Here is a 16,381-nt window from a genome sequence, read left to right on the forward strand (position 1 = left end):
AGGCGTGGGAAAAACAAAGAGTAAAACCTTTGTGAACAGCCGAAGAAAAAAAATTTCCATGGAAAATATTCCAATAGATCAATTTACGGAGAAATCAAATACATGAAATTCTATTGATTTTTTCTGAATAATAGAATTGTGGAAACGTCTAGCTTATCTGGACGCGTTCGATGATTAGAAGCGCGGAATACTTCTCCGGATTTTATTAAATTTAATCAAAATTTTTTAATCTCTGAAAATTATTCTCTAAATAGGTGGAAGTTCATTGCATTTTTTCAAGTTTTTATTTCTGTTCCTAACGAACTTGAAGATGTTTTCTCAGAGTAATATAATTTGATAATTGTTGGCGAAAGTTCATTCAAGGTCACACACAGTCCAATCATCCCGCTGTTAAACGTGAAGTTAGTCCCTGACGCCGGACTCGAATCATCCGGGAATGACTAGCCTGAAGAAATAATTTCTTCTCTCGCGGAAATGATTCTTCGGCAAACAGATTTTTTTTTGTCAGGGCTTATTTTCTAAAATCGTAATGTTTCTCCATTTCACAGAATTTCGCGTAATTGCAGTACGAGAAAATGTGATGATTTCATACATACAATGCTTCCGTTCAAACGTTAAAAAAATTATTCTATTGTTACGGACGAGTGTGCTACACTCACTAAAATCAAAATATGAGTGTTACGAGATTGCACCAGTGAAGCGAATGCATTTCTGAGAAGAAAAAAAAAATTGCCGAGAACGAGGCACTAAATATCCAGGCGAGGCATCGACTCTGTTTCACTTGTTACCTCTTGAAATTGCAACAAAAATGGGTTGTGCCAACCCCTTTCGCATGTTGTCTCGACTTACCATTTCTCGTTCTCCTGGACATTGCTAAGAGCGATGGAGAGTTACGAAAACCTATGCATTCTTGGACGGTGTAGCTGATAATACCTCGGAGGCATAAACTCGGGGTCTGACTTGTTACCTCAGGGCACTTTAAAAACCGCCGACGAGACGCCAACGGTAGTCAATTACGAAGAGGCCTGCACAGGGGGTTCACGCAGAACTCATTGGTCTATCTACAACGTCGTGTTTTACCTAAAAATCAATCAGTCGTGGAGATTACTACCATTAAAATGATCATCATCGTGAGTTGATTCGATTTATCAAATTGCCCTTTAACGGTTTATTAATTTAGTGAAGTTTTAATCATGATTATCGTTGAAAGTTTCAGTGAATCTGCAATTGAGTGAAATTTTACATTTGTGAAAGTGATTTCTAGTTCATTCAGATGACTAACAATTTGAAAATATTCCTAGGTCATCGAAAAATGGACAAAGTGGGATAGAATGGGTTTCTTAAAAATGGAAGGACATCCTTTAGATTTTAAAAAGCCGAAGAATATTCTCAATTTGTTTGTGTGTGAAATAATAATCACAATTGTGGATAGAATTGAAAAATGCAATTTCTGCAGAATTAAATTTTATGAAAAAATTTATTTAAAAATTGAAAATAAACGTAGGAATAAAGAATAATCACATATTAATTTAAAATCCAAAAATCTTGATTAGTTCTGGAAACATTGCGAGACCCCATTTCACCCGCTCGTTTATAAATTAGATAAGTGTTGAGATAACAAAGAAGAATATTTGATTATTCATTACGGTGTAATTATGCATTCACGGATTATAATCCGAGGACATCCTGAATGGAAGGATTCACCTATCGATGCATACTTTCTAATATTAGCGACTCGTCTTACGTCACCATTCTTTAAACAACCTTTTGAGATAAATCTTTTTTGTTACAAGGCAATCCTTCTGGCAACGATGTCGAGCGGCTTCGTGGAAGGCGCAGAGGTACATCGAAATATCCGGGCCCCGCTGTCCCACAGACATCCATATCGAGGGTTGGATGGTTAGTGTTTTCATTTAACATCCTCATTCTCATTAAAAAAATATCCTGCCACAACAGAACGAAGAATACTGTATGTTTAATGCAGAGAGGTAAAATGCGAGGAGTGTGGAGGTGTTGTCGAATTGAAGCAATTTGAATAATTATTTAAATCCCGATAATATTTTAATTAAACAATCATCAATGCATTCCGTCTGTTCCATATATTCCAGTCCCTCATCAAGTGCCCCAGGGTCAGACCGTTAATCAGCACGAATCATCAACTCCCCAAGACTACAATCAGCTGGAGCAGAACTTGGCATACAAACCCTTCGACTCCGCTCCGATCCACATAAGACGCTTGATCTACGACGCCTACGGTCCTCAGCAGCCCTACGTCAACCCTCACGCCTTCTTCTACAAGAATTACGTCGGCCTTCCCAGTGATTTTCTCACATCTGGTGCCGATCACAGAAGAGCGGACACCGAACACTCAGACTCAGCTGTCTCGTCAACAGCATCACCCATCTCATACAAGACAGCTTATCCCGTCCATTCCGAAACAATTGCCAAAATTCCCACCAAGGTCCTTCAGAAAGGAGGAATCAAGTACAAAGAGGACATCCATCAGAAGCAACAGTACTACTCACCACAGCCAAGTTACGGATTGTCGCATTCTCTTCAGAGAAACACAGAGCAGACGAAGAGATCGCCGGTCTCAGCGTCCACCGAAGGTCATGAAGATGAGACGTATGACATGCCAGCTGCACTTCAGACTCTTCTGAGCTACCAGGCGCAGATCCCCTACAATGTCCTCGCCAATCATATCATCTTCGAGACGAAGAAACCTTTCGTTCCGAAGCCCCTCCCCGAAGACGCCAAATACTCGTCTCAGTATCCGAATAAAATATTCTACATCAGAACTGATGGACAAGTTCTGGATGGTGTTCCGGCAATGGGCATCGGCGCTGCGGAGATCAAGTACAAGGATGCATGATCTCAAGGACACATGCAGAGTTGAGCATTAGAAAATAGTTGATAGAAAAGTTGACGGATTAGCTGTGGGCAGAGTGATTGAAGGAGATTATTGAAATTCCCTTTCGCGTGGAGATGTTCTTGTTTCTAAGGCATTTTCTTATCACCTGGCATCGGTTTATAAGGGAAAGTTATGACTATCACGTGGAGGAAAAAAATTAAAATTAGTGCAGGGAGGGAAATTTTTTACAAAAATTCCAGTGCGAAGACGGGAAAATATTAGAATAATTACGGTTTATAGTAATTGAATGCTGTTAATGTACAATTTCTGGTAACAAATCTGCGATTTCTAGGCAAGTTTCACTGAAATTCGAGAAAAATTCCCATTACATAAATTAAATTCCTAGAATTTTTCTTTAAAAATTATCTCCGTGATTTGACCGTTCGTGAAAAATTACCATGACCACTCAGAAAAATTTGTCGGCCACTTGGTAAAGTTACCGACAATTAGGTAATAGTTTCTAGATAATTATTGATGTCACCGCATTAGAAACGGACATTTATAAAGATCAATAGTCAATTAATGATTAAAATCTAGCAGAAAAAAATTATGGAAAAATGGCCAGTATTTTTGCATAATTTTTCTTGAATTCGTAAAATTATAGAAAATTGATAAGTATATATTATGACGCTATGGCCTTTAGGACAAACATCTACAAATGCCAACGTATAATTATTTACCCAAATAGAGCGATGAAAAAAAATGTAAAAATTTTCTGTCAATATTGCTTAATGGTTGGGGGGGTATTTTTTGTTGCCAGCACTTTTAGAATGATTCAATGGATAGAAGAATTTATAATTATAACTAAGAACTTTAACTAATCACTTCAAAAGTGTTGACGACACTGATTATTTCGTCAACACCATTAATTCGTTGTATAGAAAGTATTTGCAATTTCATGCGTGAAGGAATTTTGATTTATCTCGTTTCATCACTCCAGGGTAGAATGAATTCATAGAGAATTGATCTTTGCAATTCAAAGATGACACAGATGTATTTTTTGTGAAAATAGTTTGTTGATAGAGTGAGAATGAGTTTTTTTTCTCAATAAAAATGTAGATATCGATAATTATGCCTTTTACCGAACAATCACTATCATTTACCTTTCGATGACAGTTTTTTTTTTGTAGTATTGAATAGCTGAATCGGGAGGGGTTACTCTTATTTGATTTCACTTTGCACGACAGGACAGGCGCTTTTCTCCGGATCAGGAAGATAGTTAAGGTATTGCCGTAGTGCTCCACTTTCGTGGCCTTCAACGCAGGCGTATGTAAAACACAGACTCCGGGCTTTCGTTTTTACATCTAGTCTCATCATCTCTAGAAGTTTTAATACAATAATCGTAAATTAAATCAGTAAATCAACTTTCAAACACTAGTGCTCATTTCGTCCTATTCATTTTTTCATCCTGACTTCTGGTAGATCGTAAAATCCCGACGTATGTTCCTGGATCAAACTTGCACAAACATAAATTTTCCGCGTCGTGTTTGCCTTTGTTAATAATTAATAAGTTTACAAGTCTATTAAAATTCAATTATCTGCACTATTTCGAAGACATTTGAATTTTACGAAGTGGTTGGGTAATAATGTTTCCAGAGGTGATAACTAATAATCGATTAGATTGGAATCACTAAGATTTGTGAAAAGAATTATTTATTTGAACTTTCAATTAATAATTTGGACGTCGATGTCATACCTAAGAAAATGTGTTTAAAAATTTAACTAATGCCATTTAATTATTTGCAAATATTGAACATAAAAAAGTTCGTCCAAAAAAAATGTAAGCGCTTAAAAGTTTATAATTTGTTCCCAAGTTTCCTCACGCAATTAAATCCGGTGACTAAAAATAGTTGAATCTAAGGTGCGGTCAGTACCGAGCGGTGAGAGACACTTGAATATCCTCAATAAAAAAATCCTTAAAGTAATCAGACGAGAGTATTGATGATTCACCGCCTAATACCATTAATGGAATTTCACAATGGTTCACTGAACCTCACAATTTCCGCTGTTCAATTACCCATTTACGATTGACTCAGCGCAAGACCGGCAATTCCACCTGAATAGGAAGCCCACACCTTCATTAAAAAAAATAGAATATTTCTCCTCGCATAATTCTTCCTCATTCGTTCATTAGTTGTCCGGACTGATAATAAAAAAATGTTATAAAAAATTTACGTAATAATATGAAAGAGTCAAGCTACTGAATGTACGGTCATGCCGTACACTTATTTCCCTTGTATATCGGACATCGTATGTACGAGTGGAAAATTCCGTGTGTTGTTGGCCGTACGCAGTTTGAGTGTCAGGAGACGGGGATATTTGAAAAGTCAAGAAACTGCTGGAGCATGGAGTAAGCCCCCCTCGCCAGAAGGTGGAGTACCATCCCCCGTTCACTATTAAATTCTCCGCCTATAAAGTTGTAGCGTGAGGCGCGCGCCCGCCTCAGAAACACTCCACCCTTCGTTCCATGATCCTGCATTGAGGATTCTCACGATGAGAGCATTACAAGTAAGTCATTATTCAATTTTATTTAATTATCAATTAGTCAAACTTCGATGCTTAATTTTCATTGATTGTTGCCTCAATTAGTTCGGTGATTTTGATTTTTTTTTTCAATTTAACATCAAAATTTTCCAATTTACAACCACTGGTGAATTTTAATGAACCTCGTAAAGGCGGCTTCACGTACTTTCTCAAAAGAATCGTGAGTGCAATTACTGAGTTTTTGCAATGAATATGGCATGATTACGTGATTGGTAAAAAAAATTTCGCAATTTTTTTCATTTTCCCATCGCAGGCCAAAGTACCTTTTAACTATTTTTTAAATTTAATGATCTAGGGTCAATTGGTTAATTAGAAACCAAGTGACGAAAATTGTTCCCTAATGACGGGTAAATATAGATCTAGCAACGATTAGTTTCCACCGGTGACGTGAATTATTCCAAACACTGTTAACACGAGAGGAATGCAACTTGCTTAATTATTTAGAACTTTGGAGAATCAGGAAATGAAACGAGTTTGACACTTGTATTGATTATTTTATCGGTAAATTATGTCTGTCCCAGAAATACGAAAATGTTTACCAAATTTATGAGTCGAGGGAGCAAATGGTTTTAACCAGTTTTCAGATAGAATGTTGATTGAACTGGGACAACGTGACATTTTTCAAATAGCTGGATAGGAACAGGGAAAGGCAGAACTTAATCTATATATTTCACTTTCTATTTCACCGCGTAATATTGCAGACGTGAACTGCAAACATCTTTGCAAACATCGATGCTTGTTAGGACATTTTATTCCGTTGTTTTTTTTATTCCATTTTCTTCTTCTGTTGTCGTTGAATTGCAGTTCAAATGAGATACTGTACACTCTTGGAGATGGTTTGACGCGTTAAAAGGTCAAGATCCCATGGCTTATTTCCAATAGCATCGTAAATACCCGGAGATCTAGTGTACATGGACAACTTTCCCTTCCACTTGTCGTAATGCAAATTCAGTTGCACGTATGCTCCTGCAGTTCAATGGCTCTTTCACAAATGCATATTCAATAGTTCGTTAGATGAGGATTGACATTGATTTGCCAGAGGATTTATTGTTGATAATTTTTAGTTCTCAATGGAGAGTTTCTAATAATCTAATAATTTATGTTTTTGAGAAATTGATGATTCATTAGGAAAAATAATTTTTCGATATTTAAATAAAATTTTCCATTTTTTTATAGATATTATTACTTGTGCTGCCTTTATGCACCGCGCAGTTTCGCATTCAAGGGCCCAGCGACGGCAATCGTAGGGCGCAGGGTCTAAAATACGACAATGATAAGGGAATTCAGTACGATGATCAAAGAGGTAAGCAGAAGCTCAAGAGAATCGTAATTTTCTTTCACGATTCTTGCCTGCGATACTATTGCGAAATCATTTGGACAATTCCCTCACTACAGTACCTTTCACATGAGTGTCCCTAGCATTCACCTGTACATTAGCTCATTCAACCCCGGCAGTCCTTACGCAATTACAGGATTGTCTTTCCCTATCAGATTCCTTAGGCACCGGTGATTTTTCCATAACGGGTGCGTCAGACGGAAGTTCACAAATTCAAGGAGCCAGCGACGGCAACTCAAATTTCCAGATTCATGGAGCCACTGATGGTCTCGCTAATTTTCACATTCGAGGGCCGACTGACTCCAACGCTCAGTTCCAAATTCAAGGGGCTACCGATGGAAATGCCGATTTCCAGATTCAGGGAGCTACCGATGGAAACGCTAATTTTCACATTCAAGGAGCTACCGATGGAAATGCTAATTTTCACATTCAAGGAGCTACCGATGGAAACAGTCAGAGTTCGATTCAAGGGCCACAAGATCACAATCAGAGAGCTTTGTCGTACAAGGATTCATCAGGCTCGACACTGAACTGGAAATCTTATCAGCATTCGGCAAGGCCACAGCCTCAGGTCCAATACGAAGAGCCTGTTCAGTACGCCCCAGCTCCTGCCCCTCGTCGGAAATCTGGGAGACGACCACAAGGTCAATCCCAACCAATTCAGGCCCCAGTAGCACCAGAGAACAACTACAAGGTATTTAACTCTGCACCACCTGCGATTCAGCAGCTGCTACAGTTCCAGCAGCAAGCTCCTTATCAGAACATCATCCCTCCACAATTCAGGTTCGTGGTATTTATGAAGCCAATGAAAAGACTGTATTTGAATTCATCGAAAAATATGATAAAGGATAAAGTCAGATTAATCAATTTAGGATTATTGATATATTCGCTGATAATTTATTCTAACGCCTCGCTTCTTGAATCGTTCAAAAATCAGTATTACAAGACTTAATCAGTGTTTGACATTCAGATATGACTTCCATGGTCCTCCACCTGCTGCTGTGGGTGGTCAGCAAGAAGAGGCATCACCTGTAGCATCTCTTCCTCAAGAACAACCCACGCGCTCGCAATATCGAGCGAAAGCTCGAGGACGCCCAAGGGAGCGACGCGCTGCTCAAGGTCAGTCTCGTCACAGACAACAAAAGGCACCTCAGAGAATTGCTGGACCACCTGCAGAACCCCAGCCTCATCTATCCAGTAATATACCAGCTACCATTCAAGGAATCCTGGACTTCCAAGCGAAAGCACCTTACGTCAATCACATTCCTGAGCAATGGAGGTGATTTTTCTGTGGTTTTTCTCATAATATAGTTTAAATAAGTAGAGTTAAGAAATTGAGTAACGAAGAGCTCATTGAGTTCTGCCATTTTTAGATACGAAAGACTGCTAGAACAGGAGAAGAACCTTCCGCCACCTCAGTATCAACGTCAGCCAGCACCGCAGCCGGTTCGCCACAGCCAACGGGTTAGGGAGAGGAGAGAAGCTCAACACCAACAAGGGCAACCCAAGTACAATGCTAATCTTCCAGGTCATCTCCAAAAACTATTGCAGTTCCAGGCTTCCACCCCCTATACTAGTGTGATCCCTGAACAATACAGGTGAAGCAAACTTTAAAGCTTGGTTGTCTAATTGATGGATCACAACTTTGTTAGATCCAAAGGCATTCGTCAAAAAGTAAATTACTTCAAACCCAAAATAGACATCACGAAATTCATTATGAAACAAATATTTATCCTAATCATTTATGAGATATAAAGAATCCTGATGACTTCTACTAATAAAAATCCCCGACTCTTACCCTTTTCGGAATTTCAATTTATAATAATAATAATGATCCTGAAAATTTTCAACTGACCTTCATGATGTCCACAGTTACGAGAAACTCCTGGCAGCGCAGAAGGGCCAACACAGACAGAAACGTCAATCTCCGGCATATCAGCATAGTCAGCAATCCCAGGTGGATCTTTCCCAATACAGGAGAATATCCCAGCCCCAACAGTCTCAGCAGTCGCTTCCCCAGTACTCCTCGAACATTCCGGGATCGTTGAAGCAGCTCCTGAACTTCCAGTCCCAAGTGCCTTACGATATCATCGCCAACAACATTCAATACCGTCTCGACAAGCCCTACGTTCCCCAGCCAGTGCAAGCACCTCAGCCAGCACCGATCTCTCAGGTCCCTCAGCATACTCAGAGACCTCAGCCGTTAGCTCCTCAGTATCAACAGGCTCAGAAACCCGTCTATCAACTCCCCCAGAATGAATTCCCTTCCTCTCAACCCCAGTATCAGCAGCCACAAGGATCTCTTTATCAGCCGAGCCCCCTTGCTCAACCACAATTCCAGCAGGCACCTCAAGCTCATCAAGGTCTCCTTCAGCCTTCCCCTCTTCAACAGCCCCAACAAGCTCAAAGACCTGTATATCAGAATCCACAACAATTGGGACAGTATCAACCGAATCTTCAGTCTCAGTTGATTCGTCCTCAGTCGCATCCTAATCAGCTTCCGCAATTTAATCGGCCATATCAGTCTTCCTATGCACAACAGAACAATCCTATTCGTCCTGTTACGGAGAATCAGTATTGACGGGGGAAATTCTAGAAAGGAGCGAGACAAAGTGAATTCCAAATCGTCAACGAGGTCGTTTGGCTCGTTAATGCTGGGATCACTGAGAAATTGATCGAGCATTCATCTTTTCTTGTCCTTCTTCAGTTGAGAAGTGCGATGATTCGTAAATATTTCTTACTTTAGTTCTGTATTGAAGGGCCAATGATGATTATTTAGAATCAGAAGAGATCATCTGCGACTCTGGGCTTTTCGAAGGAAATTGGAATTTTGAGGGATACGAACCGGACTACCTGCTCACATCGATCACACCCTCATTTTGGCTTATCCATAATTGAATCATAATCATACCGATTTTGAGTAAAAGGAATGATAAAAAATGGTAATTCGTCCATTAAACATTTTCCTGATGATGAAGTGTCTGTTCTAATAAGATGATCGTTCATATCAACGATAAAATTAAAAGCTCAATAAATTATTACGTTTCCCTCCAAGACAGAATTAATCATAAGTTCTTTTTGTAATATGCCTTGTTCATTCAATGTGATACAACCGGAAGAAATCATAACACCTGATAATTATTGTATTTAAGATACTTTTTGTACGATTTAAATATGGAATAAACACAACTATTTTAGATTAAACAACATCGCGGCTGTTTTCATTAGTCTGGAAATTGAAAGTCATTTGAATAATATCCCACAGCGGTTAGAAGTTAACTGGTAACAGGAAATAAATCGGGAGGCGAGATAAGTGGGCGCGGTGTTACGTTAATAGGTAAGTAAAAGCTTGTACGATGCGGGTCCAATGACCCTGGAGATTGAATACATTGACTTCTAGATTGCATCCAACATTCGCAGAATTGTAATTGAAAAATAGGACAAACATGGTAAATAACTTACCATAAATCATTTATTCTAGTATTTTCGCATTCTCCGAATAGAAAAGGGGAAAATTGATTCTGTCATAACAGTCACGATTTGTCAAATAAAAGAGTAATTTATTTTTAAATTGAATTTCCTATGACAAGGCACATTGAATTCGATGATTCATGGAATTCAACACTGTCCCAATATCGAAATTGCTTATCTTTCTCTGAGTGGTAAAAGAATTTAACGCAATGAATTGTCTTTCATTGTTGGTCGTTGCTTGATTTAAAAATGTTTTAAATATATTTTGGGAAAATATAGTCATATGGAGAAATATATTTGCAAAAAATATATACAAAAGATCAACAAGATATCATCACCTAATGACAATGAACTCCCATGTCTATTGCCCAACGACGTCATTGTTTACATCTCTATCATTTGATCGTACGATATCGTTAAAACAATTCTGTGCACGGAGAGAAAAAAATCAATAAAAATTACCACAAAAAAAGAAAAGTCAATTTCAATAACTCATTGACAAAATTAATCAAAAGATCATTTCCTCGTTGTTGATAGACATAAATATCGAAGTAGATAATCCAGTTTTCAACGTTTCAACAAAGAAATTGCTCTCTCGTTTGCTTTATCAAGATGAATGCTCTCGATAAGATTTTTTTTTCGTGGAAAGAGAGACTTTGAACCAGACTCCAATCACTTCCTGCAGTTACCTTGTCCCGGCTAATGTTACAGCATTACGTGATTTCATGTTTCAACGATAGAAAAAAAATATATATGTGAAAAAAAACTGAAGCAGTATTTACGACCAACGACCTATGAGCCTGGTGGTGGTTAGCTACCCTGCTCCTTATAGAAGTGCGTTCGCCTCGATTCGGCCAGTTTGTGCTCGATTTCCCCCGTGGAAATCACATTACTCGAGGTACAGGATTTTAGTACAAACTTCCATTTAACTGAATTCACCATGAAGTACCTCGTAAGTGCCTGAATGATTGTTAAATATGGGGGGAAAGTTTTACCATTGCTATTTTATATACAACCATAAAATCATGGGAATGACGATGAAACAATTGTTACCACTTATTTCAATAAATACAAATCTCTATTCTACTTAAACAGCCCAGTTAAATATTTTTGTAACTAAATTTTGATTGGTGAGTCCTGACGAAGTCACATACTCACTTCGGGTTGCGTTGCAGATTCTCTTGTGCATTTTGGTGGGATCAGCCTTCGGAGATGGGGATCACAGTGAACGTAAGTGCCAAATCGATAAATTACTCATAAATGTTCCAAAGCCAATGATTCATAAAGAAATTCCTTTCGATTAAAATACTTTAATTACAACTGAAAATTTTTGTTGACATTGCGCTTCCAAAATTGTCTCTTCCCAATGTTTTTGGCCTTCTTTTCCAGTGTTTAATTTTCATTTCTTCAGTTCGATTTCGCAGACAAGCACAGAGACAAGCATATCATCCACCAGCTCAGCCTTCGGCAAATTATCGGCCCTTGAATCAAGCACCGGGTAAGATTCAGCAGCTGCTCCAGTTTCAGCAGTACAGAGAGCCGATCGTTAACATCCCACCCCAGCAGCCTCCCAACCTGGGCAAGGGACCGGGTCAGCCCCAATTAACCAATCAGGCTCAGGTTTCCCAGTACAAGCCTAATGTTCAATATGGAGCGGCGCCGCAGCAGCCGTCTTACCAAAATCAAGCTGCTGCCATTGCAGCACAGTACAGACCACAGGGACAGCAGCAGTACAATCCACAGCCACAACACGGCCAACCTCAGTACCAGGGTTGATTTCATTTTCTGAACTTCATTTTCATCATTCAATAGCTTTCGCAATATGTTTTTTATCATTATCATATGATTTTCCTCACCTCTTTCTGCATCTTCTTCTTCATCTTCTTAATGTTGTTCTTCTTCTAGATCTTCTCATTCTCCATTTTTATCTCCTGTAATATTGATGAAACCGCATCGCTCTGTTCAAATCATCATCCTCTCGTCACACACCTGATTTTTTAACAGAAATCATCCTTCACTTCTGGTTTTAATGCTTCTTCTCTTCTCCCACTACTCTCTCGAACCATTGCAAAAACCTTCAGATAATTTTTCTAATGTCAATTATTTTTGGAGGAAAAAATCCACACTAAACATCATTTTTTATCTCAATTTCAATGATTTACGAAACTGTTTTTTTGCTTTTCTTCTTTTTTTTATGTTTACCGGCTTCGAGAATAAGTTTGAGAATTTTTCCTGTTTTTAAACTATTTGGTTCAGTGAAAATCACTTTTCTATGATCCCTCCCCCCTATCTCCCCCTTTCAACACCATTTTCCACTTTATTAAGAAACAATCATTTCTTTTACTTTTTTCCATCCGTTACGTCTAATTATTCCGCTCTCATTGCTATTTTTAACTGACAACAAATTTCAGATATTTTATAATTTGTTGGATTTCTTACTACAAACAATTTTTCCAAGATCCTATCAAATATCTACATCACTCTTTTCCTAATTCTCGGAAATTCTCAGTCCACATTTTCTGTTTTTCACCCTCCCCTCTTTTGTTCTGTCTTCTCCTCATTTTCATAATTGCAAAATCCATTGTTTAATTTATTGAACAACTCTTTCAATCAATTTTTCATCGAATTTGGAAAATTATTCCGTTAAACAATTAAATTTCAAAATTAGTTCTGAATTTCGACCATTGCAATTAATTCAATTTTCAACAGATTGAAAATTCAGAACAATTCTTGTCTCATTATAGTAAATTATCAAATATTCAAAAGAGTCATTAACTGATTCGTGAATGACGAAAAAACAATCATAATCATAATCGAGTCGAGAGCTCGAAGCCCGCGGCCCAGTAATTTTCGTGGTCATTTTCACTCTTGCACTTTTAAAAACGAAAACCGCTATCAATTTCCAAACAAAAAAAAAAGTAAGCTTCTCTACAGAAATCATTTTCATTGTCATTTTCTATCACTCAAAAAATTTCGAAAAATCGTCAACCCTCAAATACTTTTTTTTGAAAACCCAAAATGTCTTTTTTCCTATCTCTATCTCTTCTCATCGTCGACCAAATATTCTTCGCCTCTGTCAACATTCTTCTTGTTAGCAAAATGTAGATGACATTTGTTAAATAAAACTGTAAATGCCGAATCGTAATTCCCCTCGATTATTGCACCAGCCACTTAAATTTCTAGTTGACTGTGAACAGGGAAAAAAAGTCCAGTGTAATCTACCTCATGCAGACTGAATGTGAAAGACAACGCCGTACCAATTATCGTCTCGTTTCACTGACCCAATGCATCACGTGGATCTACTTGGTTATCCGGCGTTTCCTGGATCGTTTCACTCGTGTCGATTTTACTTTCACTCACTGACGAAGAAAGGCGGGAGGGGGGTAAGCATGTGTTGCAGTTTGTATCGATGCACTTTTAACATGATCATTCAATACCATACAAATGTGTACATCGATGTCGTTATAGACACCAAGTCTCATATGTAATTCGTGCAGTTGGACGGAAGAGTATAGCAAATACATATATTCCGTTTATGGACTGGATAATTCCAGGGATTTAAATCCATTCGAAATCATTGGTTCTTTAGTAGTATCTGTTCTCGCTGATTAACTGATATATTCCTTTACCTTCAGTGAATTTATGGAGAGATAAATTAACCGATTATTCTTTTTTTATAATCAACTTTTTGATCAAAATGTAAATACGGTGAGTTTTTTAGTTTTATGCATTTTTTTCAGAGTAAGAGGAGAATTGATCAAAAATTAATGACATTATAATTGGGGATTGGATTACAAAATACTTCCAAATTAAATTAATTACTTCCATTTTAATATGAAATCACTTAAACTTTTGAATAAGTAATTGTTTATTAGAATTGGCGGATAAAATTATACGAAAAAAAAAACAAAAAAACCATTCATCACTGTACGTTAAGAGAGTGTATTAATAAATAAATTCTCCGATAAATATTTTGAACATCAAATAAACCTCTGTACCATTACAAGGGTGCCTGACTCGTCACTTGAGAAATCAAGGTATCATCGCACCAGTGGTTGCACACAAGGGGCGTATCTACGTGTGACGATGCGTCCTGACATCTCTCTTATTTTCCCCCTTCATCCCCACCCCTCCCCTTCCCGAACTCTCCCTTTTTTATTCCCGAACGATTACGCGTCGACGGTCTGGGTGCGTGCGGAGAGGCTCATCCATCCATCCCTGGGTTTGTGCGGCACGCAGTCACCATCCCTACCCTCGTCAGTCCAACCCCCTCGTAACGTATTGCCTCGCTGTATCCGTACCACTGAAAATAGGTGTATATACACTGGGGGATGCCCTCACCAGCAAACAGGGGAAGAGGATTAGCGAGTCCATTAAAGTCGCGGACTCTATTATCCAGAGGGCACGACCACGGTGACATCAATCGCTTCACATTGGCGCAGCTAGGTTTTTCGGATTTTTTGTTCCCTTTCATTTGAATTTTTCACCGGGATTTTACATTTATGCGCTTTGTGGATGAAAGCAGTGAATGAAAATAAAAGATAATCCTCAGCGGCTAATGATAAATTATCGTCTGGAAAAAATGTGGATAATGAGGACTTTGAAAGTGAAACGTGGTTTTTCAGGAATTTATTCGCCTCGTTACTCAGGAGTGTGGATTACTGTATGAGGAGTCCGTTAAAAAAATTCTGGAAAAGAAACAAAATCTTTTTCTGTGGAAAAAAATCAGCTAAAAAATTAAATTATTGTTTGGAAATGTTTTTTTTTAAGAGCAAAAGTTGAACTCTTTATGCTGAAGTTACTTTCTCCCTCTCGTGCCCTCCAATGATCGACATACTTAGTGTCGCTCGACGCCACTGGGATAGAGGGGGTCATAGAAGTAAATTACAAAGGGAGGATTACCGGCAGCTGGGCAACCAGGGCAACCATCACTTCTGCTTTGCTTCTGCTCGCTGATCGCCGTCAATCCCAGTCTACCGGTGTGGCTCGTACTAACTCTACGATGACATTATCCAGAAAAAAAATCGAAAAGATGAGAAGAAAAGGACCAACAACCACACACGCCTCTCTCACTCACTGTATGCACTGAAGAGCTCTTTGTCCTGCCACGCATTGGTAACATAATTATCGGAGTTATAACAAGCCAGGGCTGAAAGGGGTACCGATGGCGGGGAGGAAAACGATGTCCAAGCGGATTCGTAATTTCTTTCGGGTTCAACGATTTGTAATAAACCGCAATTGAGTCTTGGATATTGTTGGTATCGGATTGCTGAGGATTAAATTACGAACTTTTGCCTATTCACATTTCATATTTCATAATTTATTGCATTAATTGCCCCTTCTAACCTTCTAATAATCAAAATCAAGAGCCAATTTTCATTGACAAAATGTATGAGTTTGAAAGCTATATGGGACAATTTTTTATTTTATTGAAATATTTAATAATCGTAGGAAATTAGTTTTATTTTTAAATCATGATTATTCTGTTTTTTATCAAGTAATCAAATTAAATTTTGACCAGAGTAATAAATGAACTGAATTTGTTAGTTTTATAAAATCCTTTAAGACTTTACAAATAAAAGAACAGTTGATAAAAAATTACTAATATCGGTGGATCAATATTAAATAAAAAAATATTTCACACTCGAACTGGAAATTTGAAAGCACAAAGATAATTAAAGCATATTAATTATGGAATAAGTAATTTTTCATGACAATTTTCAGGGAAAAGTTTTAGCAAATCTTTTCAAAATCTTCCTACCATTCAGACGCCCCCCCCCCTCACCACCGAAAAAAACCCCGTGTGAATCTTGTTGTGGTCTACAACACGTATGATTCCAATAATTGCTCCTAATCCTTGAGGGTGGTAGCACGCGCCCTGCCAGCAGTTGATGACAACCCTCTCATCGGTTATTTCCTTCAGCACATATCACCCTTCGACACCCCTTCCCACATCCTCCAACAGTCGTCGTTCAGACTCTCGCAGTGCCAACGTCACAGAGCTCTCGGGCTCTGCATTAACGCCGACCCGATGTTGGGGATTTGTTTCAATAACAGGAAAGGACGTCTTCTAGAGTCCTGTTTACCGAATGGTATCCACCCTCGCACTTATCGGGGGA

At 38.3% G+C, this 16,381-nt stretch overlaps 3 protein-coding genes across 4 annotated transcripts; all 3 read left to right on the forward strand.

Moving 5' to 3' along the window:
- Positions 1-783: 783 nt before the first annotated feature.
- On the forward strand, positions 784-4,714 carry LOC135161203 (uncharacterized). Its single transcript, XM_064118568.1, has 3 exons — positions 784-1,130; positions 1,794-1,899; positions 2,109-4,714. The coding sequence occupies exons 1-3, from the start codon at positions 1,119-1,121 to the stop codon at positions 2,870-2,872; spliced, it is 882 nt and encodes a 293-aa protein (XP_063974638.1). The 5' UTR covers positions 784-1,118; the 3' UTR covers positions 2,873-4,714.
- Positions 4,715-5,263: 549 nt separating this feature from the next.
- Positions 5,264-9,998, forward strand: LOC135161202 (DNA translocase FtsK-like). Of its 2 annotated transcripts, XM_064118567.1 has the most exons (7): positions 5,264-5,419; positions 6,632-6,758; positions 6,947-7,146; positions 7,183-7,574; positions 7,762-8,070; positions 8,165-8,389; positions 8,664-9,998. In XM_064118567.1, exons 1-7 carry the CDS (start codon positions 5,405-5,407, stop codon positions 9,370-9,372), a joined length of 1,977 nt encoding a protein of 658 aa, XP_063974637.1. In that variant the 5' UTR covers positions 5,264-5,404; the 3' UTR covers positions 9,373-9,998. The 2 variants fall into 2 exon arrangements, with proteins under 2 accessions (XP_063974637.1, XP_063974636.1); XM_064118566.1 differs by having other exon boundaries at positions 6,947-7,574.
- A 1,057-nt stretch (positions 9,999-11,055) lies between these two features.
- Positions 11,056-13,407, forward strand: LOC135161341 (activating signal cointegrator 1 complex subunit 2 homolog). The gene is made up of 3 exons (XM_064118822.1): positions 11,056-11,214; positions 11,438-11,492; positions 11,674-13,407. The coding sequence occupies exons 1-3, from the start codon at positions 11,203-11,205 to the stop codon at positions 12,036-12,038; spliced, it is 432 nt and encodes a 143-aa protein (XP_063974892.1). The 5' UTR covers positions 11,056-11,202; the 3' UTR covers positions 12,039-13,407.
- Positions 13,408-16,381: the final 2,974 nt, after the last annotated feature.

Source organism: Diachasmimorpha longicaudata, chromosome 4 (genome assembly GCF_034640455.1).
Source record: "Diachasmimorpha longicaudata isolate KC_UGA_2023 chromosome 4, iyDiaLong2, whole genome shotgun sequence".
NCBI classification, from domain to species: domain Eukaryota; kingdom Metazoa; phylum Arthropoda; class Insecta; order Hymenoptera; family Braconidae; genus Diachasmimorpha; species Diachasmimorpha longicaudata.

Coding starts and splice junctions, on each gene's coding strand:
- LOC135161203 (XM_064118568.1), top strand. Junction 1,900..2,108: donor TCCATATCGAGGGTTGGATG/GTTAGTGTTTTC, acceptor CATATATTCCAG/TCCCTCATCAAGTGCCCCAG.
- LOC135161202 (XM_064118566.1), top strand. Junction 7,575..7,761: donor ATCATCCCTCCACAATTCAG/GTTCGTGGTATT, acceptor TTTGACATTCAG/ATATGACTTCCATGGTCCTC. Junction 8,390..8,663: donor GTGATCCCTGAACAATACAG/GTGAAGCAAACT, acceptor TGATGTCCACAG/TTACGAGAAACTCCTGGCAG.
- LOC135161341 (XM_064118822.1), top strand. Junction 11,493..11,673: donor AGATGGGGATCACAGTGAAC/GTAAGTGCCAAA, acceptor TCATTTCTTCAG/TTCGATTTCGCAGACAAGCA.